Here is a 25,948-nt window from a genome sequence, read left to right as displayed (position 1 = left end):
GTACTGAAGGAACCAGAGACTTCACGTACAGAAAGTTTCATGGAATTTTATTCAACCAATGAGGCCGATATACATAAAAAATAGCTCGAAATTCGTGACGTCAGAGTGACATTCAGGTGCTCGAATTTCGGCGCGAAATCAAAATGAAACCTTGACTCGATCCCCCTTTTGTCCTGTGGTAATTAACAAAAGGTGACAAAATTAATGACAATACAGTCATTGAATAGTTTATCAGTCTCAACTTATCTCGTGTTTCATTTCGATGTCTTCTTGAGGGGAAGGCGGTGCGAATTCCGATAGGCCGGCCAGCTTGACCTGCCCTTCACTATTCTTGTTTCACTCCTTATAAAGCTTTCGCGTTGAGGCACATATATGCAGGAGAGTATGTTTTGTCATAGGGAACATTCTTTATGACCGCCGGCGCTTGAATTTTTGAAATCAAATCATTGTTGATTTGATTCAACAACCAAACTTTATTGGAGTACTTTCTCGATGTCTCTCTATTAATGGTTCTCCGTGCCTTTTAAGTGAAATGAACAAGTTATTTTATTGGCGTCACTTCGTTTCCTTTTCCTGCTGATTTCATTTATAGATTTCTCAAAATCTCTAAATAGTCTTTTAATCGTGAGTTTCGCTTGACGTCGCAGCAGAACTTTGCTTCACGTCGTGACCCAGGGGCGTATATAGCCAGACATTTATTTCTTCACGTAGCAGGGGCGGGAGGTATGCATTTTCGTGCGTGTGTCTGTATATGTGCGTGTACATATTGTCACGGGGTCGTGACGTCGACGAAGACAACAGCCGGCGTGTTCACGATGAAACTCTTTATTTGGCCGAACCTGTGTCCGGGTAATGAAAACTCAAACTACAGCAATACACGCTGTACACTGATAGCGGCGAACTGGGCGTCGGCCGTCGATAACACAGCATCGCGGGATGCGCAGTCTTTTATACGTCACACATCGAACTTTCCAGCCTTATCACTGGTGGTCGCGCAAGCTCTGGAATAATCTTGACTATTCGCGTCGTGTGCGCAATCTTAACAAAATGATATATACTACAAGCTGGAATCTTGCCAGACATTCTGGTGCGCTTTGCGCAAGTCAGCAGCTACACGTGCAATGGGCCGGTAACAGAAAACATAGAAAGAAAGGAGCATGTGTGGCAATATGTATGCTTACAAAATCCAAAAATTTCGGGTTGGGGGGGGGGGGCGGGCGGGGGGAGGGAGGTGTTGATCTCCCCTAACCGCACCCTGGCTACGCCAATGAAGTCAAATTCTTGGCGAGTCCTTCTTGACGGTTGCATCCAAACTTTTCAGGCGATCATCGTGGTGATACGTTACATGCAGCACGCTCCCACAAGAACGAGGCGCAAAAGATGGCATACGTGGTGTACGGGTGTATGTCCTCGTTTGAGTGGTTGCTGCCTTGAAGAATACAAGACCCGAAACGTCGACTACAGCGACACCCCGTATTCAAGGATTTTTCATCTGTTGCAAAGAAGGTCGCACATCGCCATACATGCCTATAGTAGTCAGCCCTAAGAATAATGAATATTAAATGCAACTCCCAGCGCTGATATTTGCGTTGGTAGCGCAGTTGTTCGAAGCTTACGCTGAATTTCGGCTTACAGGTTTTTCTGTTGGCACAGGCTAGAGGCGCGGAATAGCCTGTACTGTGCAGTTTTACCTTAAGCATTGCTATTTATAACGCCGGCCGATGCCAAAGCGAAGTATGAGGAATACAACTTTCGTGATGCTTCCGCGACTGAGCAGCTTGCGCGTCATTGAGATCGGGTCACAGATCGCCGATGTTTGTGACGTCATCGTGACATATGACGACGCAGTGACGTGACATCGTTACTTGGTCAAAGGTGGGCCTATCCTGGTGGTAGTGCAACAAAGGGCGAGGTGCAGCGATTTTAGGATTAATACGATCGACTGAGAAGAAAATGAAAAGAAAAAAAGGACAACAATGATGACTTTCACCTTTGAGTCCTCTCAGGCAGATGCATAAGGGACTGCGTTAGTTTTTGTTCAGAGTGTCTAGAATTGCTAAAATTGCGAACTGCCCTTCTTTATTTCAGGGACGCCGTATAAACTTGTCACTAGTTTTTCACGTTCGTGTCAGCCTTGCCTTGCAGGCGCGGCTAGCAATGAACACACCAGCTGTTTCTTCATTTTCTTTATTGTACATAAAAAAAAGAAACATATAAGACGCTTGACACAAACAAAGACAGAGTATTGGTGAAAGCGGAACAATGTGTGCAGATCGCACCTGACGTGCCCCAAGTCCGGACTCCCAAACCCTTTGTCGCGTGTGAAGTCGCCGCAGCGTATGTGTGTTTCGCGGCTTCGTATATGGCATCGTGCCCGGAGAAAAATATCCTAGGCCTGGAAACTTTCATCTTGCGCCGGCCTTGTACCGAATCCAGAACAAATGACTCCACCGTGGTGTAGAGGCTCCTGGTGTACACTTGACAGCACAGTGTATAGGCACGTCGTCGGGCAGAGCGATGAATCGATTGCTGCTGGCACGTTCATCTTCGTGGAAGGTGCACGCCGGCGGCTTGGCCATGAGGCAGGAACGGAGTACGCAGAGCAACCGCGCGTCGTTTTTCCGTGTCTTGCACCGTGTCCGTGCCGACTGGCGCGTGCTTTATTGAGAATTACGTCATGGCGACCAGTCTGCTATGCGTTACGCCGCGCGGTGAACTGAAATGACTGCAGCGTTCCACACGTGCGCACGGTATAATGGCAGTCGTATGACTGCGGCCTCATTTCACGTCGCAGTTGTTTCCCCACGTCTACACTTACGTCTGTTAATACACAGACATAGCGCGCTGCTTAAAGGAGAACCACATGGAGCGTATTTTCGCCGTCGCGACGCGTCCCTTCGGCGTTGCGTGAAGGGAATGCTCTAGTCATTGGCGCAATATCTTTAGTGTGGTTACTGACCGCACTGTACACCAATGAAAGCGAATTTTCAGACGTGTTAACAGTTGGATTGCCGCACTGCAGTAAAGGAAGTGCATAACTACTGGGATAAACGCTCTAACGACATCGCGTGGGAAGGTATATAGAAGATACGTTCCATAGCAGTCGCTGGGGGGGGGGGGTGCTATAAAGTCTTCGCGCGGCGCATAGCGTACTGGTTGTCACAGCGTCCTTCCGCAATATAAAGCTCAGACATGGAAAATGAGCGGCGTAGCTCGGAGTGCTGGTCTCTTCGAAGAATGCCCCGAAGCCTGTTGACGACGTGACTGTGCTCGATCACTGCAAGGGAAAAAAAATGAGAGAACGCGACGAGCGACGGCGGGCGCTTCGTCGTCGTCACCGTCTCTCTCTCTCTCTATCGCGCGCTCTCTTTAGAGATACCTGCGCAGCTTGTAATGAACGACCTTCTTGGGGTACCTGTTCTTAATCTTGGTGATCTCGTACGCGTCGGCCCGCATCTGCTCGCGGGCGTCTTCCTCGGGCCTGAGCTTCTGGCGCTCCAAGAACCGCGTCAGCCCGTTCACGTAGTGCTTCGGCGCGTCCTCGCAGCGGACCTCATCCTCGTTCTTGCAGACGAGCGCCTTCTGGTCGAATACCGTGCCGTTGGTGCACAGGAAGCGCATGTCCGTCTGAGCGCAGATGTGGAACATGCGGCAGCCGGTCTCGACGTCCGCGTAGTAGCCGCCCACCGTCTTGCCCTCGCACGTGAACGACGTCACGGGCAGCTCGACGGCGGCCACGAGGAGGCCTTCCTCCTCACCGTGTTCCCGGACCTCGGCGGAGCGGCTCTCCACATCCTCCTGGGCTCCGACGTCGCGCACGACTCTCTTGTTGAACTTGGGGTACGCCCAGGGCTTCTTGTCGGCCAGGAACTTCTTGGTCTTGTCGGTGCGAGTGAACTGCAGGCTTCGAGCGCACGAGAAGCTGTCGCGCTCGTCGCACGTGCCGGTCTCCTGGTTGAAGGCGGTTCCTTCGTCGCAGAGCAGGCCGTAGTCTAGCAGCTTGCCCTTGCCGACTGGCACGCAGATGTGGAAGAGCTGGCAGTCGGTCTCCGGGTCGGCGTACACTCCTCCGGCCACTTTGTCCTGGCAGGTGAAGCTGGTCTGTGCCACGGAGGCGTGCCTATTGGGCGGCAGCACGAGTTTCACGGGGACGGCGGCGGCGCGCTTGGACCTGGGAGCAGCGGTCTTGGTTTCCTCCTCGTAGTCGTAGTACTCGTACTCGGCAGTCGACGGCGGCGGCGTGGTGGTGGTAGTGGCAAGACTGGCACCGGGCCTCCTGAGGTGCTGTCGCTGGGGGAGCCTGAATGCGGATCCGGGAAAGTTCTGAGGCTGCTGGGGTGCCAGGGTTGGCGGTGCTGTTTGCTGGACGATACCGCCGGCGGAGACGGCGTTGGTGGGGATTGGCGGAGGGCCGACGGGTGGAGTGCCCGCTCCGCCGCTCACTGGGTTAGCTGGGAAGACGGCGGCCGGAACGAGAGGGGACCTCACTGGCGACTGCGAGAACGGGTTCGGCTGGACGACCGCCGGCGCCACGGTTCCGAAGGTCGGGACCGTCTGAGTCGGTGGCTGGGTGAAGCTCTGCTGAGGACCGCGGATCACGGGGGTCCTGAACGGCGACGGCCTGAAGGCGGGAGCGGCAGGCCGCTGAGTCGTGGTCGTCGTCGTGGTCGTCGTGGCGGCGGTGGTGGTTGTGCTCTGTGTTCTGCTTCCACCGCGGCTGAACTGCGACCTCTGCGATGGCTGGAACCTCCTGCTAGACTGGGTGGACTGTTGCTGGTTGCGTCGTCTCTGCGCGGGAGTCGGCGGAGGCGGCGGCGCCGTGGTGGCGTCGTAGTCGGCGTCGTCGTCGTACTCAACGACGGGCCTCACGGGCCGCCTGCGCTTGTCCTGGCGGTCTTGGCTGCTCGGCGGCACGATGGCGTTGAAGACGGGTGCGTCGACGCGGAGGCTATGGTAGTAGTCCTTGTCGGTGTCGATGGCGCCCATCACGTTCTCGTAGAAGCGCTCGGCGAGGGCGCAGTAGACGCGGTCGTAGGGCGAGCACACGCGCGACGACTGGCTGAAGATGGTGCCGTTGGGGCAGACGAAGGACATCTTGGCCAGCTTGCCGGAGACGCCCGGCACGCAGATGTGGTACACCTGGCACTGTACCTCCGGGTCGGCGTAGTACTCTCCCGCCTGCTTGTCGGAGCAGCTGAACGACGTCTTCGGGATCTCGTGCACGTTGGTCGTCGGCGACTGCCGCCGGATCCGGTGCATGGGCTGCGGCAGAAAAAGAGAGAGAGTTAGTCACGAGAAAAAAAATTATCGGTAAGAAGAAACACTTCATCGCGTTTATCGTAACCTTCTACACGAGCCGATACGGTTGTATATCAGTGGGCCGCACATTCCATGTCTTCCAACTCGAACGACCGCAGTCGAAGGCGTCGTATATACCCTTGCAGTAAAACTCGTGCCGAGTAGTTAGTTCATATCGAACGCACGTTTTGAACTGCTTTTGAACAAGTTGGTTTATGTTGTTTGTTTAGTAACACATTTCTTTAGTGTGTGCTGGCTCCGGCGTTTCGAGAACTGAGCTTAAGTACCCGTTTAGGATCTAATTGGCGGTGAGGGGAAGAGGGGGGGGGGGGTCTACAAACTGTGTGTACCATATACACTCTTCACAGCAGCTGACAGGTACATGCCAGCACTTGCTTTCACTCTTATTTTCCCGCACAGTACGATAATGTTCAGAGGTGCAGTGTTCGTTCTCCTCCATTGCTTTTGACAACCCTTTAGCGTGGATCGACCGGGCTAACTGAATAGCGTCACAGGGCTTAGACCATAGTTGTGGAGGGACTTGCAAATTCTTTTTAGCGTTGTAGCTTGCCCAACACAAACTACCACCGACTTGCCCAAAATTTCCTTCTGGTGCGTCGATAACTGCATTCGCCAATAGATTACACGCGCCGGCTTGGTTCGACGACTAACCCATATTGTGATAACTGCGGTGCATAAGAAACGGCGGAACACATTTTGTTGGAATGCCCGTGATAGAGTGAATAAAGAACTTGCCTCCACAGCGGGATGTGCTCAACTTCCCGAGTACCGCCAGATCTCGGGAAAATACGTGGTGTTATGATTTCTTCAGAGCAACGTCAAACTTTAAATTTTATTTTCACGTTCCTCAAAGACGTTGACTTTACCGTTAGCGCCAACAGTGCAAATGTGGCCGTAGGAGCGCCCGTACTCTTCCTAAAGGCCACTGGACTGGCTGCATGGCTTTAGCATAGCGCCAACTTGACGGGACTGCTTTCCTCCCTAACTTAATATCGTCATTCATTACTGTTTTATAGACGATAGTCTTTCTTGGGGAACTTAAACGCAGAAATTTTGGTCTGTCTTTCTGTCTATCTGTCTTTCTGTTTGTCGGCACGTCACCCGAATCAGCCAACCGGCCAAAGTTGAACCACTTGCTTACCGCCCACCCATCTTGAACTGGTACGACTGTTCATACTTGTGAACGTTGTCGATCGAAAAGTAAATATTACGCATATCTGAGGCGTAACATCATTAGGTAAGTATTAGGTGGTGTGTTCCTTTAATAGAAAATACATAGATACGCAATTTTAAGGACCTTGGTGGTATGCGTTTAACGTTGAGACAGTAACGCGTTTATTAAAAGATCCACAGCTGAAGCGATCAGCGGTCCAAGCCGAGCAAGCGCGAGCGCCAACAACAACCGTCTTCGTCTTCTTCTTTCGCAGGCGTTCTTGTCTGCGCCCTACCATGTTACAAATCACTCCCCCGCGGAAAAGGAGCCATCCTGGCGATCTAAGGAACAGGTACAACTGGCGGGTCATAATGCGGCTTCAGTCGATCGACGTGAACAGTCTCGCGGCCGTGACGACGGCGGTCCGTAGATGATTGAACAGGCTCAATAATATAGTTAACTGGGGATGCTTGACGTAGGACGTGGTAGGGGCCTTCGTACTTAGGCAGTAGCTTTGTGGAAAGACCAGGAGCGGAGGAGGGAACGCGAAGCCACACCAACGTTCCAGGCGAATACGACTGAGGAGGCAGGTTTTCGTCGTGACGGTCCTTCTGGCCCTACTCGCCCTACCATGTTACAACCCCAGTTTCTTAAATGGGCCCTGCAACACCTTTCTTTGTTATATTGGAATAGTCCCATTATTGACGTATGACTCTTCACGAGCCATATGCCGCAAAATTTTTTCGAATCCGTCAAGTCTAAGTGGTGTTACCAAATTATAGAGATCACGTTCCGCAGCTTTCTCTCTCAACTCAACGCAGCGAGCGCGCGGAAAGCTGCGCGCGGCGTGAGGGGAGGGAGGGAGGGCGGAGGTGCAAGGAGGCGACGTCAGCGCCGGCGGCATTTTTTTTCATTTTTTTCTCTCTGGCGTCTCGGCGCAACCACGTGGTCTGTGCCGCCACTTCCGGTCGGCTTGCGTCGTTCTCGTCGAGCGGAGTCGATCGCGCTGTGTATCGCGCGTGCTTGAAAACTGCGCGTCGGTTTGGTGATGTTGGGTGTGCACCTCGAACGCCGTAGTGTTTCCATCGCTCTGCCAACCATGGAAGCAAACGTGCGCGCTCGTTTGGGACGAATGACAGCTGAGATCGGTTTCGGCCCATACTCCGATACACCGCCTCGTAAGACGGCACTGGCAGACGACCCCGAAGCGCCGCCATTACCGGACGCCAGCATTGTTATCGGAGACACGCTGCGCCCGTGCCTCGGTCGGTCGTGAGAACGTGCCGACGATGCAGTTCTCAGCTGACGAGGCAACACTCGAACGGCTGCCACTCTCAACGGCAACCGGCGATGGTCAAAAGCACAGAAATATTCACGTTTTCGGCACTGCGCATGGCGAAGAAAACGGAACCACGCAACTACGAGCAGACGAGCTGTCGGTGAGACCGGAAGTGCTAATATTAATGTTTGTTCGGTGTTTTTAACGCGATAACATAATATAAACATACATATTATCTACTTATTGAACTCAAAATTAACAACGAAAGTAATAATGAGGGTGTTATCGTGATTATAACATCAGCCAATGGTGGAACTGCCGACAATCGCGTCATATTTTGCGGACTAATACATCATTTGTCGAGAGAAGAGGGAGCGATTTTCAGCTGACTTTGAGAATTTATTGTAAATTCCAGGCCGTGCGCATCGCTATAATATTTGGCTCGCGTGTTCTCGGGAGCCTCGACTACCGATCGGCAGCGCTTTTTGAGCATGCTCGAAAAGTGTTGCAGGGCCCCTTTAAGGTGCGCTGAAAATGCGACTGCGCTGAAACTTGTCTTCCTCCGTGCCCCCTGCACAAGCTCATGTTGTGTATCGGTTTCGGTTCAGTATTGCATTGTACGAATGACAGGGGGCGCCGCTCTGGCATTCCTGTTTTACCCAGGCGACGTGTAAATAAGATAGTTTGTGGAGAGTACTCGTTGAGTGCGGACGTTTCTTCTCCTTCGGCGCATCGCGCCAAACAGAGTGTTCGGGCTGGCCGGCGTCCCCACCGGTCGCGTTGGTCACCGCCGGTCTTCGCCTGCCGCTGCGCCGGGACTACCAGCCCGCAACACAGCACTCATGTTTCCCGACGTATTGCCAGATGGCGTCCATATCTCACGCAGTGCCTCTTCTATCGGACGTTTCTTCTCCTTCGGCGCATCGCGCCAAACAGAGTGTTCGGGCTGGCCGGCGTCCCCACCGGTCGCGTTGGTCACCGCCGGTCTTCGCCTGCCGCTGCGCCGGGACTACCAGCCCGCAACACAGCACTCATGTTTCCCGACGTATTGCCAGATGGCGTCCATATCTCACGCAGTGCCTCTTCTATCGTCTTTAGACGACATTTGCAGCGAAGCACGCAGATACGCGGCCAATTTTTCTTCCCCATTCCCCTTCCCCGATGTAGAGTAGCAGGCTATATAGAGCGTACTATCGATCAGACCGACCTCTCCGTCTTTCTATAAATACATCTCTCTCTCTCTAAAGTGGCTTACTCCACAACTGTTACGTTTAATATTTCACCTGGACATTCCACGACAATATATTTTCTTTTCTTTTTTCCTTTCTGCCCTCCTTCTCCTCCTAGGGCCTTTCTGTCCTCAGTCCCCTACCTCTTACAGAGTAGCGTGAAGGCACCTGTATATTTGCCGGCAGAATTCTTCATACTGCTGTAAAGAGCTTTCTTATGAGCGAGTCGAAGCGATCGATCCAATCCACATCGCGCGCTGTCGCGAGTCGCTGCAAACAATTACAAGGCGAAAACTATTATATCGTCCTCGCATCTGTTCCCGTTGCGTCACAGTCGGGGTGCATCAAAGCGCGCACAAACCAGTTTCGTAAAGGGTTTCGTTTATTTGCAGCGCGCCCGCGTAGCGTCATACCAGTTTCGGGGATTATTACTCTTCCAGCCCCAGGAAGCAACAGCACCGCGTCGTTGTTTCTCTTAGTCTTCTTCTGTCTTTTTTTTTTCACGATTCCATGTATATAAGCTCTGCCCCTCAAAGCGCGCGAGTGTCAAAATATGCGCTGCGAGCTAAGCCGTAATGACTTGTCTTGCGAAGATAGCGCTGTTTAACCTCGGAAAAGAGGTATGCGTTCTTGCACAGCGGAAGGCTTGGTTCCAATGTACCGTTATTCCGTTTCAAATAGATTACTTCCGATTGCTTTCTCTCCTGCATTATTTTTCCTGAGAGAGAGAGGTGGTACTGAAAAGCGTGCATATGCAAGTAGAACAATATCACAAGTCAACGGGTATACTTGTGTCCGTGTGTTCGCTGCTACCTTTGATATATGATCAGCTCTTACCAACTTGTTCGACTACCCGCCTTAAGTTGTCGTATAAAGCACGTAACCTGTCGTGCTGGAATGCTCGAGGGCGCGGGTTCGATTCGCGGCCACGACAAACGCGAAGAACACCCGTGTGCTTAGATTTAGGTGTTCCACGATGTCTAAATTAATCCGCAGTCCCCCATCACTGTGTGCCTCATAAGCCTATCTTGATTTCGCCACGTAAAGCCACAGCAGTTATTATTATTGACTTGTACAGGGTCGACCACATCCAAGGTGAACACCTCATTAGTATTCAAACCGGTAAAACTGCAACGTTTGTTCTACTTCGCGAGGGCAATGTCCCTTATTTCACCTCTAATCATGGCGTCGACAAACATAATAATGACTTTCCGAATTATGTATCAAACGTCAGCTTCTGCGAGGTATTCAATGCCAATGAGATGTTCACCTTAGTTGTGTATAACCCTGTACAACTTCCAGTCGTTCAAGTGGGGAGGACAGGATGGAGTTGCCGTGGCATAAAAATGAACACAGAAAAGAAACCAGGACGTCTCATGCGTGCAATCAAAGGCCCCGGGCTTTGGAACCGCTAACGCCGCCAGTGGCGCCTCGGGCGCATGATTACGCGGTCGACACGTGCCGGGCTGTTTCCACGCATTCTCTGACGACGCGGTTGCAACTATGCCGTTTAGCGTCTCTCAATCGCTTGTTTAAGCGGCCGCTGTTTTTGTCTCGGGGGGAGGGGGGGGGGGGCGGAGGGGGAGTGATTAATGAATGCGAGGAAGCCGGAAGCCCTTAGGCCTATTTGTGTTTCGGCAATCACAGCGTTGATTTTGACACGAATGCAGTTTGGCAACTCGTGTTAAAACAGGAGTGTTGAGAACTGCTCGAAACTTGTTTGCGGCGTGAGCGTAGTCCCATGCGGCCGCTCGCACGCCTGCCTCGGCGACATTGCCGACGTATGTTGTTAATGCTCCCGTTGTGCCTGTCCTACAAACAAATTAAAATATTCGGCTGGTTAGTTGTTCATATTCTTCTTTCTTTATTCAATACTGCAAACCTTACACAGGTCCAAGCAGGGTGGGCGCAAAAACAAACAAATAAACAAAGCAAATTTAAACAAAGTTAACACAGTTTGAAAGTTCAAACTGTAGAAACGATTGAATGTAGAGACAGCGCAAAGTATGCTGACGTAAATATTTGAGTTTATATATTATATTTACTTGGTTGTACTGTTTTTCTTTTTCTTAGCTTAACTCGATCGTGCTGAAAACTTTGCGATTCGTGAACTGTTGGATTAATACTGTTAATAATTGTTGGCGTTTTACGTCCCAAAACCACGACATGATTATGAGGGACGCCGTAGTGGAGGGCTCCGGAAATTTCGATCAGCTGGGGTTCTTTAACGCGCACCTAAATCTAGCGCACCTAAATCGCGTGAGGGGGAGACAGAAAATTAGGTGGGTAGATGAGATTAAGAAGTTTGTAGGTATAGCCTGGCAGCAGAAAGCACAGGACCGGGTTGATTGGCGGAACATGGGAGAGGCCTTTGCCCTGCAGTGGGCGTAGACATGCTGATGGCGATGATGAAACCCAGTTACACGGGCCTCAAACATATCGCTTCCATCGAAATGCGGCCGCCGCGGCCGGGATTCGATCCCGCGACCTTCGGGTCAGCGGTCGAGCACCATAACCACTAGACCATCACGGCGTGTCTTATTGTGTTAACACATCTGGTGTTCTACTCCGGTGCTTCACTTGTCGCTTGTCTGTTGACTCCTTTCTGTCCTAGCTTTTGTAACAGTCCGTGCCACAGCGCAACGAACATACGAAACGGAAAGGCATTGAAGTTTTCTCTTATGGAATGCATATAGTAATTTGGTGGGACGATAACTGGACCGCCAACGCCGTCAGGAGGCGTTGAGGACGTGATGACTAAGACGCGGCGTTAAGTGCGCGGCCTTTTGAACCTTACAAGCAAGTCGCTCATACTGGGTCAGAGCGAAAGGGTCGCGACGAAGAAGTCGGCGTATCGCACCCGCGTCCTAGTTTATTGGAACATCCGACTTGCAAAGCAGTAAGAAGCACGCGGTAGCTGGAGGAAAGGGGCGGTAGCTAGCGAGGTGTGTCGAAGGTAACAGAGCGAATAGACAGCACCCCCCCCCCCCCTCTTCCCCCTGCGTCACAAGACGACGTTGGCGTCAAGGAAGCGTCAGCCGGCTGCAGCGCGTCTCGCTAATGGCAGCGCGGCTGTCAAACGCAAAGTGCTGCAGGAGCATGCTTAACCCTTTCAGGCTTATAGCAGTCATTTGCGAAGTGTAGTTTCACCACGGTTTTTTGCATATTTAGACTCGTGCACTGCGCATGCACTGTGGTTCATACGATTTTTTAAAATGCGAAGCTTTTTATGGGAAGTGAATATAGTGTATCTTCGGACCCCTTTTATGGTGGTGAGTGTTAAAAATAGCGATTTGCCGAGTTGTCGTGGTGGTAAAACACTAATATTAGATCTAAAGTAGGGCTTAAAGACTATCGCTTTGAAAGGAATAATTGATAGCCACCCGTTTGTAGCACGAAGCCACAAGGAAATCCATGCGGATTTCTCAAGAAGGAATGCTTCTTAGGTGAAAAATTCGTCGTGGTTCGGGGATCGAACCCGGGACTAACGCCTTTCCGGGGCTGTCGCCACATTGCGGAATTTCACAGAACTCATTTGCAAAGGCTATCTTATAAAGCGGTATTCAAGGCGAAATATACATTAGAAGATTTCATAGGTTTGTCAGAAGCCTGCTGTGTGAAACCTACCGTATCTAAGCGCATAATACCAGCAGTGCCAAACGTTGGTTAGCATTGGCTAATGTTAGCTGACTGTTAGGTTTTGCTCTCCAGCTCTGGCTATCTGCTGACCGCTGTAGGCTAACCTTGATTAATCTTCTTTATCATCATCATCAGCCTATGCCATGTCCATTGTATTTCTCTGTCTTGCGCGAGCTGATTTTCACATTGATGACGTTGATGATAGCAATGTGATGAATTGGTATATGTCAGGGGCGTAGCCAAGGGGGGGGGGGGGGTTGGGGGGGTTCAAACCCCCCCCCCGAAATTTTTCAGTTTTGCTTGCGTGTATAGGCACGCACACATACATACACACGCACGAACATACATAAAGTATGGTTGAACCCCCCCCGAAAAAAATTTCTGGCTACGCCCCTGGTATATGTATACTACTGTGTCTTTGCCTCGTTCCTTAATATGCTTCGTACAATGTCCGAGTTAAGTAAAATCGCGACAGGCTTTCCAGTTCTTGAGTGAGTTTTCGTCAAGTTTGCAGAATGTGGGCTTCATGAGATAACTCTCTAAAGGTCTATTAGAGATGAAAACAATTACTTCATGTCTACCATATTTATATGGCCATACCTGCCGACTGAAAAAAATCTGGCTGATATTAATGAGACATTGTGAAAAACAATGAAATGAGTGAACCCGACAGCGGCGACATACTGACATCGAAAACACGTTGAATATATCATACAAAACTTTTCGCGAATTCTTCGGCCAGAAATTCAATTAAATGCAGTTAAAGGCCCTCCTTTCTGAGGGACATTGCCTAAGGGGTGGGTATTTATTGAGATTAAGAAATATTAGTATTGAATGTGATCATCAACAAGACGGTCTTCAAAAGTAGATGAAGCGAAGTGTTCGAAGATGTATGCGGGACGTGTTAAACGTAATCCTTTTTATTGGTAATTTTATGAAGCTTCTATACGCAACAAGGAAGGAGTGCGCCCTTACCCGATCATGAACGAAGTCCGAAGTGGCCAAAGGCAGCAGGGCAGCCAAGGCCAGCAGCCCTGCAACAAAGGGAAGCACATTGTTTGTGAAAGCTTCCATTTTCATATACGTTGTGACCAAACTATATTATTTTACAGTGACAGATAGGTGGGCAAGTTGGTTCGGGTGCGTAAGGATGTAAAAGGCAACACTAGAACGAATACGAAAGGATGAGAAGAGGACAGGACATTTGCTGTACCCACGACTGGAGTACTGTTGTCAGTACAGCGCATGTGCTGTGTTCTTGTCCTTTTGTATTCGTTCTAGCGCTGCCTTTTACATCATTACGAACCCAAACTATCCTAGTTGGTAGCTTGTAACGTCTAGTTCTGTTTTCTTTTTTTTCCCAGCTGCGAACTTTCTGTGTCGTATTTCTGTTTCATATAACATACTATTTAGTACATACACACATACTTAGAGGCATATTTACTTCCAATTAGTAATACAGTGATATGTTATAGGCCAGCCAAAGCTTCAAGGGCCTTAAAGGCTTCGCATGGCTGACGGCATGAAACATTTAATTACCTGACATAGAATATAACAATACAATAAAACATGGCACATAAACCATGCCACGAGTTTCTCCACTGTGGCAAATAGGTGCACTATCAGCAAGCTGCGAGAACTGATGAGAACTCCGTAAACTAAGGTTTTCTATTCTCACTTGTCGAAGAATGCGGACGTCACGAGCTGCAATCGAATCCACGGCATAGCGGTCAGCAACAGAAAGCTCTACAGTCGCCGAGTAGCGGTAGTGGCGGTTGTTCTACAAGGGCCCCAGAATGAGGTCTCGAGGAATTAGTCGTGCACGTACCCCTCTCCCTGAAATTACTACAACTCAACTACTCAGTGCATCACGCTGTTGGAATGGGGGACGCTGTCTTAGGCGTGGGCGCGTGCAAGTGTCGCGCCGCGTTCTTTATTATTATTTTCTTTCCCGACGCTCGCATGAGTCAGGTCCTCCAGTCAATGAGGTCACTCGAGAGTTGTTGAAGAGACGACGACGAAGTGTGCCTCTTGCACAGCGCTTTGTTTACCGGGTGACAGTTTTTGGTGATTTGTCATGTTCCTCGCGTAGCCATCGGTATTTTATTTGGCTACACTGGAAGTAGACTGGCTTCCGCACCCTCCAGGCATGCCTCCGCCGTCGGCGGGCCCCTCGAGGAAACGGCACAGCGAACTCAGCGACGCCGACAGTGAGTCCACCGAACTGTATTCGGCGAGCAGTGACGATTCCGACGATGGATTCACGCCTGTTTACAGTCGTAAACCAAAACGAAGATCTATGGGTGCTTCATCAGCTTCAACCGCATCTACTGTGAAGCCGAAGGTGGCTTCAACGAACTACACCGTCTTATTTGTGCCTGTTACGCCATCGGACAATCTGAGACACCTGAATCGGCAGACAATCTCGAGGAAACTCGAGTCTCTGGCTCCAAACGAAATCAAGGATGTTCGAGTCAACCCCCGCAAGAATGTCTTGGCCATCGATGTTATACACCAGGCATCTCTGCTTGCTCTGACCAGGGTCACAGACTTCGACGGTATAAAGGTTCGAGCTCACCTTCCACTTAACAAGGACATGGTGGTAGGCGTCATATACGATGTCGACATCTCCATTCCTTGTGGCGACCTTCCAATGCTCATCAAGGAAGTTAGTGATCATAGCAACATAGTCCTAGTCTCACGTCTGGGCAACTCGCGTTGCGTAAAGATTGTCTTCAAAGGCGACATATTGCCATCCCACGTGAAGGTCGGACACTTTCGTCACGTGGTCCGTCCATTTACACCACGACCACTCCAGTGCCGTAAATGTCAAAAAATGGGTCATGTGAGCGGAGTTTGCAGGAACGTGGCGATTTGCCCCGCTGTGCAGAGCCACACAATGCGGAATCCTGCCGAGCAACTGTCCTGAAATGTACCAACTGCTATGGATCACACGAAGCCTCATCAAGGGACTGTCCATTGGTGAAAAAGGAATGGAGCGTCATGAGACAGATGGTACGGGACGGCTCAACGCACAAAGAGGCCGCTGATGTGGTGAGAAATAGACAACGACGCTCGCGACGGCGACGACCGTCTAAGGCTACTGCGGCGCGATCTGGACGGACAACGCGATCTCCTACTCCGACAGACCGTCAGACTTCTCCGAAGCGACAGCTACCACCACTGCCGCCACCACCACCGCCCACTGCATCACAGTCGGAGAGCCGAAAAGACGCAGAGGCTTTGAAAGCGGCGGCGGATGTCGCGTGGCCCTCGCTGCCACCACTGCGCAGTCATAAAGAGCCGATGCAGAATGGCCCGCAATGTACATCATCGTCCACAGATGATTGCCACGACAAAAACCTACAAGTCCTCGCTGTGTTGAGGTCTCTCAGGACCACGATGCGCACTCTCCTCAACGGAATGACAACTCCGTCAGCTCAATGTGCTCTGCAAGTTCTGGATTCCTTGGACCTAGTCCTTGCAAGCCTTTTTTAACGCCTACTTCTAGACAACCGCAGAGGAAGCGATGTCAAATATTTCTCGGTTGTGACTGTCTGTGTGTGTGCGGTGAACACTGCGCGTATTACTTGTTCCTTCGTTCCTCCTTGCTCTCTCTATTCTTTTTTCTCCCCTTCCCCCTCCCCCGTGTAGGGTAGCAAACCGGGTGCAACCTGGTTAACCTCCCTGCCTTTCCTTCGCTTTTATCTCTCTCTCTCGAGAGAGAGTTGTTGGCTCGCGTTTTTGTGTGCGGTTTATTTCGTTTGCTGTGAACCAGAAAACCTTGCTGTTGCTGCTCATTTCAATCAGTGTCTTATGGCCTCGATGAGAAAAAAAGGACGGGAGCGCATTATTGCTACCGAACACTTGAAAGCAGACTGCGATAGTTCGATGAAGCGCTTCGCTGTCGTGCCAGTGAGTGAATTACTTTGTTTGTTATTGCGTTCTTTACACAGTGGCATCACAACCGCCGCGGTGTTTTGTTGGCGTTAAGCTGCTGAGCACAAGGCCGTGAGTGCGATGCCTGGATACGGCAGCCGCATTCTGACGGAGAAGGAAACGCGAGAACCTTCGACGCGCACCGCGCTTTGTCTGCATGGTAAAAAGAAACAGGAAAAAAAAAACACCAGGTCGCCAGAATTAATCCAGGGACCTCCACTACCACCGTCCCACAATATGCATAGTTCCTTGAAGTTATTAATAAAGGCTCATAATTTTGATATATGCACAAATAGAATTATTGCTGCTGCTTCCGCTGGAAGCCGATGCATAATAACGCACATGTTCGATAAATCAATTTTAAAATGTATTTGTGTGCTCGGCTTTCATTTTGTATGTGTTGCATATTTGAACGACTAGAAGCACAAGTTTGAGTAGAATGCTTGTAGAGTCGTTTAGGTAGGTGGAGTGGTGTTCAGAATTACGTTTTTCTTCTAAGATGAAGTTCGCCTTGAACTGGCAATAATTTTTTGAGCGCGGAATGTACACACACATAAGACACGAAGACAGGACGAGCGCTAGACACATGAGAATTCTAGCGCTCGTCCTGTCTTCGTGTCTTCTTTTGTGTATGTGTGTTTATATTTTGCGCTGCAAAAAATGATTGCCAGTTCTAGCAGCCAACCAGCCCGCATTACCGATTTGACTGTTCGCCTTGAAGGGACGGGTGCAGAATCGGTTGGTCATGAAGAGGTCAGTCGGGGTACGACTACTCATTGCAACGGGCCTCGCGAACGACGAAGACTGTGATGAACCTGTGTGTTCTTGTGTTAGTCTGTGACTGTGTCCCGCGCCATCATTGGAGAGAGTTCGAGCCATGAACTTCACTCACCCGTGACCAGTTTTGAGGTAGCCATGTTTCCTAGCCCGCCTTCACGTCAGCAGGTCCTGGACTTTGACTCCTGTAGTGGGCAGAAAGAAGAAACAACGAGGATCGCGTGAGCGGTCACAATGGCGCATTGTTCCTCCTACACTTAACAATGTACTTCGACCGAAAACCAGAGCGCCGCGTGCATTGAGGTTGTTTATTATCGAGCCCCCCAGAACCCCTTTGGTTATAGTTTATTTTTCTTCAGCTGGTTCGTTCGGCTGGTCATTCGTCCTTGTAGAAGAATGATTGTCAGACCATCGGACAGCTAGCCATTCCATTCGCACGGGAACCAGCTGACAATCACGGTTCGTCTCTATCGTAATCAATCTTTCATTTTTCGCATTACATAGAGCACCGTCGGAGACGTGCCAACCTTGCCCCGCCGCGCACTGCGCAGTGGCATCTGGTGCAGAGCGCGGGATGACAATGGCGGCATCTTTCGAGGGTGTCCCTCTCCACGAGCAGAGTAGAGTCAACTCGGTATGCGCGCACGCCATCTCGCCGTCGCCGCCTCGCGTGGGGCATCGTCTAGCCACGCACGTATTCTCACTCGCTGGGCGCCTGACCCAGAGCCCCCGGCCTGACCCCAAGGGAGGCGCTGTGTGTAACGCGTTATATTAAAGGTGGGCGTACGGGGTCAGGCTGCAGCAGACACCTTGGCAGCTAGCGGCGGGCGTTTTCGCACGTGTCTGTTGCGAAGACGACGAAAGGGAGGAAGAAGAGACGAGGAAGGGAGTAGGGGGTTTCTGTAGGTATGCAACGGTTTCTCTCGTGCTATACAGGTCACACCGCCGTCTGCTGCTGGGTTCTTGTGGGCGGCTTTGCGTGCGCAGCGGATGCAGTCGTCATTCAACGCCGCCGCAGGGAAGCGGCAGCCGCTTATGCAAGCGCTGATTTGTTGATAGCGGGCCCCTGTTGTACGGTCGAGGCACGCGAACAACGCAGCTATGCAGCCTTCCCCGAGCAGGCTTTGCCCCTTTCGCCAGTTACCGAAGGTTTCCTTTATCTGCCTCGTTAGCCTTTGTATGCCACGGTTGCGAAAGTGAAAAAAGAGCCGGCTTGCCAGTGGACTCCTTACGGAAAAGACGGGGCGAAGTAGTCCGTTGTCCTATGAGGATTACGAAGTCGGAAGATGGCGCGATAAGATTACACGACGACTCTGCTGCGACCGCTTTCGCACATTGTCGCGTGCGGTTCCGGCGAGGTATTCGCCTAGTAAAGGGCGCACTGATTGATGCGCGCGGTTTAAGGACGGTTTAGTGAGCGCAGATTGCAGGGCGCTCTCGGATGGCTTCGCCTGCGTGTGGTTGCCGTCCCGGTTAAGGCTATCGCCTGACCGCGTGCCGTCACGAAGACGACGCCTTGTCGGTTCATCTCGGTGTAATTTCCAAAAGACGTGACTGATGTTTGTTGGGCAACCAGATCTGATCATGCTGCCGCGGCCTCCTCTTGACTAAATGGCGTTGCCACTTCAGGCGAGGAATGAGTCGGTAGTGTTGGTGGCAAACTGTTCCAAAACGCGATATTGTTGACCCCAGCTACACTTTGGCGGTTACCGTGCACTGCTTATCTGTTTCGTCTAATCCTCGTCGCGGCGCATGAACTTGGACAAACGTCCGAGTGTGGCGTATCTCATATGTAGCAATACTGTCCGGTGAGCTGTTTGTAATCTCACTGGAGTTGCGACTTCTCAACACTGACGTAACGAGGTTACGCGTCGAAGGAGACGTTTTCAATCTTAACTACGATTCGTACTCATCGACAACGTTGTAACATCGTTGTAACTTATGTATGCCCTCGTACGAATAAAAGGGTGGCTCGGGCAGTGTAGCACATGCTTGCGATAACGTGTAAAGCCACTAATCATGAGAGGCGAGCGGTATGGCGAAGTTCTTTGGTTCGACGATCGAGATTGCGCGGCAACGCGCTGTGACTTCTTATCATTGCACTAATGTGCAATTATTGTCAATCTAATGCCAATCCTTGCACTACAGTGTGACTCGCAACGACATGCGCTGGCCTCCCGCATTCACAATGACACCGCGCTTTTGTCACACTTCGGTGACTGTAAGCGCTGGTCACAAGAGAACGGTCCAATGATCCCGGAATGTTTTGTCCGAACGGCCGCTCGGGCAGTTGGCAATCAGTTGGCAGGGCGCATGGCACAGACGGGAAAGGCAACAAGACTTGATTCTTAAGTCAGGCGTGGCAACAGCAACAGGAAAAAGATGTGCAAAAAAAGGGGAATATTTTTCGAGGGGCTCGTTTCTTGGTTAGGCACAACCAAATGAACCCAAACACAATTACGCCAGGGAAAGCATTGGGGCCATAATTGTTGTATTTAACAGTAGCGTAGTAATAATGACGCGAATTGAATAAAAAGAACGTCATTATTACTACACTACAGTTAAAGACAACAGTTAATGCCCCCCCCCCCCTGCTTTCTCTGCCCTAATTCTCTGTTGGGTTCGTTTGATTGTGTTTAACAAGGAAACAAAATGTGCAACTTATCAAGCCAGAAAAATCGCTCCATGTTTGCTTGGTGACACAGTCGCCTCAGCTAACGTTTTTTGTTGTTTCATCGACATCATTGTTCTTTGCGTAAGTGTATCGGTCGTCACGTGACAACGGAGCACGTGATTGAGCAATGTGCCTCCGCAAATGAATTAACGTGTACGAACTATCAGGGCGTATAAGCGTATACACTCAGTTCCTTCCGGTTTGCGTTTCTGTTTTGCGTTGTCTTTATCACTTCCGCGCGCTTACCTTCCTATACGTATGACAGACTGGAAATGAAAAAAAAAAAAAAAGGAGAAGCGAAGCAAGCACGCGAGTCACTTGCCGGCGGGCAAGTGTGCACAAGAAAAGCCCGGCTGCCGGGCAATATATTCGCGAGGAAGTCCACTTTCTCCGCTCGACGGCTCAATGAATTAATAGGCCTAAAGGAAGAAGCAGGGCTGCGTGCGCACAGCGGGAGGTACACGTAAGAAGAGCACAGCTCGGGGGCACTTCTTGACCTCTTGTATTACTTCCCCCATTTGCAGTGCTTGTGCGCACGCGCGTGTGCTGAGAAGGCAAGAAGCCACCGCTTAACCTCGCACCCATTGGCTCGAGGCATGTTCTGCGAGAATGCGGAGGTTTGTGCCGTGGAACGGAAGCCATACCGGATCGCTGGCCGGCGCTTGGGTGCCTGATGCTTCCAGTACGCGAGCTTATATAGACCCCCCGCTGCACGTTTGCCGTTCGGAAGCGTTCTTACCCGTAACGCGCTTCCTTAGTACGGTATAATAGGGTGTTTCTTAGCAGTGACGGCAATACCTTTTACGCTATAGTGTACTAAGATGCGAAAACGTGTTAGCTGCGCGACTTGCTCCAACTGGGCACATATAATGAGACGATTGTGGCTAATACAAGTCTTCCTAATTAAAGAAAGCTACGTGCCGACCACGACGGTGCGGTATTTCCGTACTTACTCTAGGATAAACCGGCACTCCTAGGACACCCTAATGATGTGACTGGCGTGATTGGGCTACGGTATCTGCGGTAGCTGCTGAGCGCGAGATCGCGGGGTCTAATGCCGTGCCACGACAACTGAGTACCGCTTGTGCGTTCAACTTTATATAGATGCGTTTAAGGAAGCCTAATAGCGGTAGAACTTAACATAGATGTGTTTAAGGATGCCTACTATCGGTGAAACTTAGCGGGCAATCAACTGCTCCTTTTTTCATTGACCACAGCGCAACCTTCGTATATTAAACTATGGCTGACTGATCGATCAGTTGATTGAGACTCCGACGATTATTCACCGTGCTTCTCCGTTCTAGATCTCGTTATCAAGATGCACTGTGGGTTTGGGTAAGAGTTAATGGGTTCGCCATCCGCCAGTCGTGAAGCTCGTCCTGTCTGCCAATCCTGTGACCTAGCATATGGCGGCGACGTGGAGAGATTTAAATGACGTCGCCCCTCGACTCTCTATAACCGTTTCTTCCCTTTATCTTTTTGTTCGTTAAATCGGAACGTTAGCAAACTGAGCTTTCGCTAAACCGTTGTTTTCAGCGGTATCTCTACCACACCGCTATACTACCTCAGGAATCGAAGTAGTGACCTCTGACTTCGGTCTACATAGCCTGCATTTGTGCAGCGGATTGAAATGGGGTGTTTCAGTGCGCGGTGTGTGGAGAGATGTTGCGAAAAGAATCCCTGAGCACTCTCACACACACAGAGACGTTCAGAGACCGCGCCGTCCTCTGACGACAGCTCGCGCCCGGCGTTCTTGTACGACGATTACGCCCGTCCATAACAACGACAAGACGAAGTCTCTATACACATGCCCCTGTATCGCATCTCGAGGCCACGTGCAGGGGGTGCGTGGCGAGCAGACAGAGAAGAAGAGGTCAGCATGCCAAAGAGAAGATGGTCGCGCCGAGATAAGTTCAAGGGAAACCGGTGTCTCAATCGCTGTCGGGCGTACATCGAGACGCGTGGCTGGATTGAGTGCGCAATGGAGGAGCCAGAGAATACAGAAGGTCGGCCAAGACGACGACGTAATCTGTTCGAGCTTTGAGGAATTCTGGTCAGGACGTCGCGAATGTACGAGGCGCGCACGCCCCCTTGTATATATATCTACTCGTTGGAAATGCTCACGAGCTCTCTAAGTACGCCGGTTGGTTGATCGAATGTCTGGCGGGCTCTCTCTCGTCGTTCTGCGGGAGGCACTCGAACAGCTGATATTGGAATGTCCCACATTCCTTACGCAGCGCACGTAACTATACTAAAGCAGTATGGTCTGTTTCCGAGATGATGTGCTTCTCAATGCGACTGCAGGCTCATCGTGCCCTGCTGACTTCCCTTCAAGAAACTGACCTTTCCTCCTGTTTGTAGAGTTTTCTTCCATTTTTTTTCGTTCCTACCTTTTCTTGGTCTGTGTTTTCTGACAAGGTGGTAGTTTGGGCTAGTTAGTGTTAATAACTAGCAGTAACCCGTCGTTTTATTGTGTTTCCTGTCTTTAATGAACTAATTAAATCATTTATCTTCCCTCCTTGCTACCTTCATTTAATCTTATCTGTTCCCTCCTCCCGAAGGAGCAGACAGGTGTTGTGACCCTCTCCGTAGCGGTTGCCACCCTGCTCCCTATTTATTTCCTCTTTGTACTACCTCTCTGCCTTTCTGTACATAAATATCCCCACTCTCTCTCATGCCAAATAATGGTAATAGCCATCGTCATCATCTGTAGGGGGTCGATCCCGCAAAAAAAAAAAAAAATAAAGCTGTTCCCTTTGACAAGTTCAGGTCGGTTGGGTTACTGATGAAATCGTCGACCGTCGCAATGTGATGTCCTGAGGCGCTTTTGAGCTTCGATGGAGCTGTTCTTCGAATGGCAGGCGCTGCTCAGAATGTCTTTATGTCTGCTCTTTTAGGCATTTTCAGCGTGGCTGGCCTTGTACATTTTCATTTGTAGCCGAACACGTTTCTCGACTCATTGTATCAATTCCTTACATTCGGAATGCGTTTTCGTTTGATGTCATTCCTTCGCTTCGATTTGTTTCTTTCTCTCTTTTTTTTTTCATGGTAACTGTCACTGACAAATATCATTTTGCGTTCATTTCCTTCGTTCCACCTCGAACTGCCGAAGTCATAGAAGCGCGCAGCAATTCGACTTTGTCGTCAGGCAAGATATATTTTTTTGTTTTTATCCGGATCAGGTGATGACAGCGCAAGGTTCTGCGCTGCCATCTAGAAGAACGACGTTTACATGTCTAGAAACGCGCATGCCATTTGAAACTGCCTCTGTGAAGCAATTAGATCCACTACACTGTCAACCCAAGATTCTCTTCGGGGCATTGATCATCATCAACAGACTAACGAGTCACGTGTCACGTAAATTTGTGGGTGAACAGTTTGAGAAATGATTAGCTGTTGGTCAACGAATCCTGATGATGTCGCCGAGGCATGCTACGCCACTAACCTTAAATGCCAGGCAGTGAAGGGCACTTTTCAAAACGTTTCGAAATCGTGTACGCTATATTGTTGCCGTTATGGCCTGCTTCTTCTCTATTCAGCGCACAGCCTGCATGAATCAATGCGAAGTGGTAGTTTCGCCACTTTCGATGAATGCCGGTTCTCTCTAAGCTAAGCACATTCGTAAGACTATCGCTATTCGACCGGCTACAAGCTCATCTCCTTGCGTCACGCTCGCTCACGAGATAGCTGCATTTGCCAACGCAACCGCATCGAGTATTAACGTTTCGAGAGTCCCTTACTTTTCTTCGTCTTCCTGGAAGGTATAAAAATGGGGAGCAAAATTAATCGGCGTTTTAGCGGGCAACGGCAAGCTGTATAATACGCAAGCCGCAGATCCTGAAAAGCTGAAGCGGCACACGTACACTGCCGGGCGGCAGCGGCGTCGTCTGCATGCCAAGTACACATGTCGTCTGCTTTCTCTTTTTCTGCGCGCTCTCCTTGTACCTTTCGCCCATAAAATTCAGGCCACTCGGCTCTCCGCTGTCGGGCGTCCTCGGCATCGGCATTACAATCACGTATCCCTCCCCAAGCCGGCCGCTAGCGTTTCGTTTTCTTCCTTCCTTCATTTGTCTTTCTTTTTAAACGTTGCTTTCTTAACTGCCCAAGCTTGCGCGAGAATATAGTGGTATCTCTTAGCGAAACACCTTCGTAGTTTGCCGGTGGAACGCCGGCAGGATGACTGAGTACGCGTGCGCAGCGCTTAGCCCTAACAAGTGAGACAAGGATAGGAGTGAGTTACGACGTGCGCAGGCGCACTTCGAGTGTATGAGCGAGCGGTCGCTCCTGCGTCTCTATAACGCGGAGTGGGTGGGTGGGCCCTCGGCATCCCGGTCTCGAATGCGAACGTCCTTGACCCAGAGACCCCCAGAGTCCGGCGTGTTTTATCTAATTCACTCTCGGACTGTTCAGAAAGGCGAGTTTAGAAACGGAGCTTCGCATCGGTATCTGTGCACATCCGCCTCGCTCTTTGGCATTGAAGTTACGCGCGTAGGTGGACCATGTCCTGTGCATGGACTACCTTTGCGAGTCATCATAATTCGCACCGCTCGCCGCTCTGGATTGCTCAAGCACAATTGCACAATGCTACAGTTTGATGGTCTTTCCGATGGTGCCTAAAGTTGAGTTCAATACTAATGCATCCTCGATTCCGTGCTATTTACTGTCCTGTTTCTACATGCATAGCCTTCCATATTGTTGTTCCTCCTAGTTTTCGTTAAGTGGAACATATTCGCAAACATACATGGAGCAATATTGCAAATGTCATACAGAGTAGCAGTGCCATGAAGGCACATAAGAAAAGCCGACGTGTGCGTACCGTACGTGGGTGAGGGCTACAGATGTTTGTGCTAGATTGTTTTTTCTGTGGGGGGGGGGGGGGGGTCGAGGGTAAGGCGTGAGGATTGGGAGGGGGGCCGAACAAGGGACGAGCGCGTCCTGTGTTCTTCCTTCTTTTTTTTTTTTTTTTCGCGCTGTTCATAAAATATACACCCGTACCAACTAGCCAAGTTTTTCAGCTTACTGTACTTCGTTCCCGTGCAAGAAATATCGCAAAACTACCTCTTCTCCTACCGGTAATTGCTGCCCCTAAGGCTCTTCTGAACGGAATAACAATACCGGAAACAGTCGCCTGCGGCGGTTAGTCGCCATCGTTTGCGTAGGCGTCAGAACAACGGCTGCATCATTGCTACCTTCTTAGCATTGGGAACTCCTACGCATCCTTGCTCGCCCTGAGCGCAGGCTATAGAATCCATCGGTCGTCTCTGCAACGTTCAAGGACTGGAGGAGCCGCGGCGATAAACATTTATGAACTTGCACGCGCGAACAAGTGCAAGTACTCTCACACCCACGTAACCGCGGAGAATCCTATGGCAGAGACTGCGTAACGGAAGTCTTCTCGGCTGTGCATGGCAAGGTCGCCGTGGGGCTGGGGTCTTCACTCGCACCGTCATTGCGTCACCCTCTGAAGGTGGTCCAGGCGCCATGACGGCGACCTCGTATAACCACAATGCGAAGAACGTCTGGGACGTTGGCGCCGACATATGGAGAAAATCGCCTTCATAAAACGGTGCAGTGCTTCTGCGAGCTACAAAGGTGGCATCTACTGGAAAGCGGTTGTTTACACCTGTGTCATATGCGTTTATCCGCAACATGTAATTAGTGTTGCGCTGCCGAGTACAAGGTCGCCGTTTTGATCTCAGCTTCGACGGTCGCATTCCATTGTGGGCAAGAGCGCTCGTGAAACGTGAGTTAGGTGCGTTTTAAAGAGCGCCAGGTTGTCGAAATTGATCAGGAGTACTACGGCGTGCCTCTGAGAACGCTGCTTTGGCACCTAGCAAGACGGAATATTTTAAGCGTGTAAATAAAAACGTCCGACATACTTGTAGAACCAGCATGGAATTTCTAATGCTGCACTTGTTTCATACGGTTCGGATAGCTAA

At 50.5% G+C, this 25,948-nt stretch overlaps 1 protein-coding gene across 1 annotated transcript in view; it reads right to left on the bottom strand.

Moving 5' to 3' along the window:
* Positions 1–2,171: 2,171 nt before the first annotated feature.
* Positions 2,172–25,948, bottom strand: part of LOC119406981 (uncharacterized) — a 50,370-nt gene continuing 26,593 nt past the window's right edge. The window contains exons 2-4 of the mRNA XM_037673800.2: positions 17,451–17,520; positions 13,595–13,653; positions 2,172–5,262 (exon numbers count right to left, since the gene is read on the bottom strand). Of these exons, the coding sequence (XP_037529728.1) occupies positions 3,370–5,262; positions 13,595–13,653; positions 17,451–17,475 (1,977 nt within the window). The 5' untranslated portion in view covers positions 17,476–17,520 and the 3' untranslated portion in view covers positions 2,172–3,369. The remainder of the gene's footprint in view (positions 5,263–13,594; positions 13,654–17,450; positions 17,521–25,948) is intronic.

Source organism: Rhipicephalus sanguineus, chromosome 10, assembly GCF_013339695.2.
Source record: "Rhipicephalus sanguineus isolate Rsan-2018 chromosome 10, BIME_Rsan_1.4, whole genome shotgun sequence".
NCBI classification, from domain to species: domain Eukaryota; kingdom Metazoa; phylum Arthropoda; class Arachnida; order Ixodida; family Ixodidae; genus Rhipicephalus; species Rhipicephalus sanguineus.
Note: the sequence above shows the minus strand (reverse complement) of the source record. Positions and strands in the feature narration are given on the sequence as shown.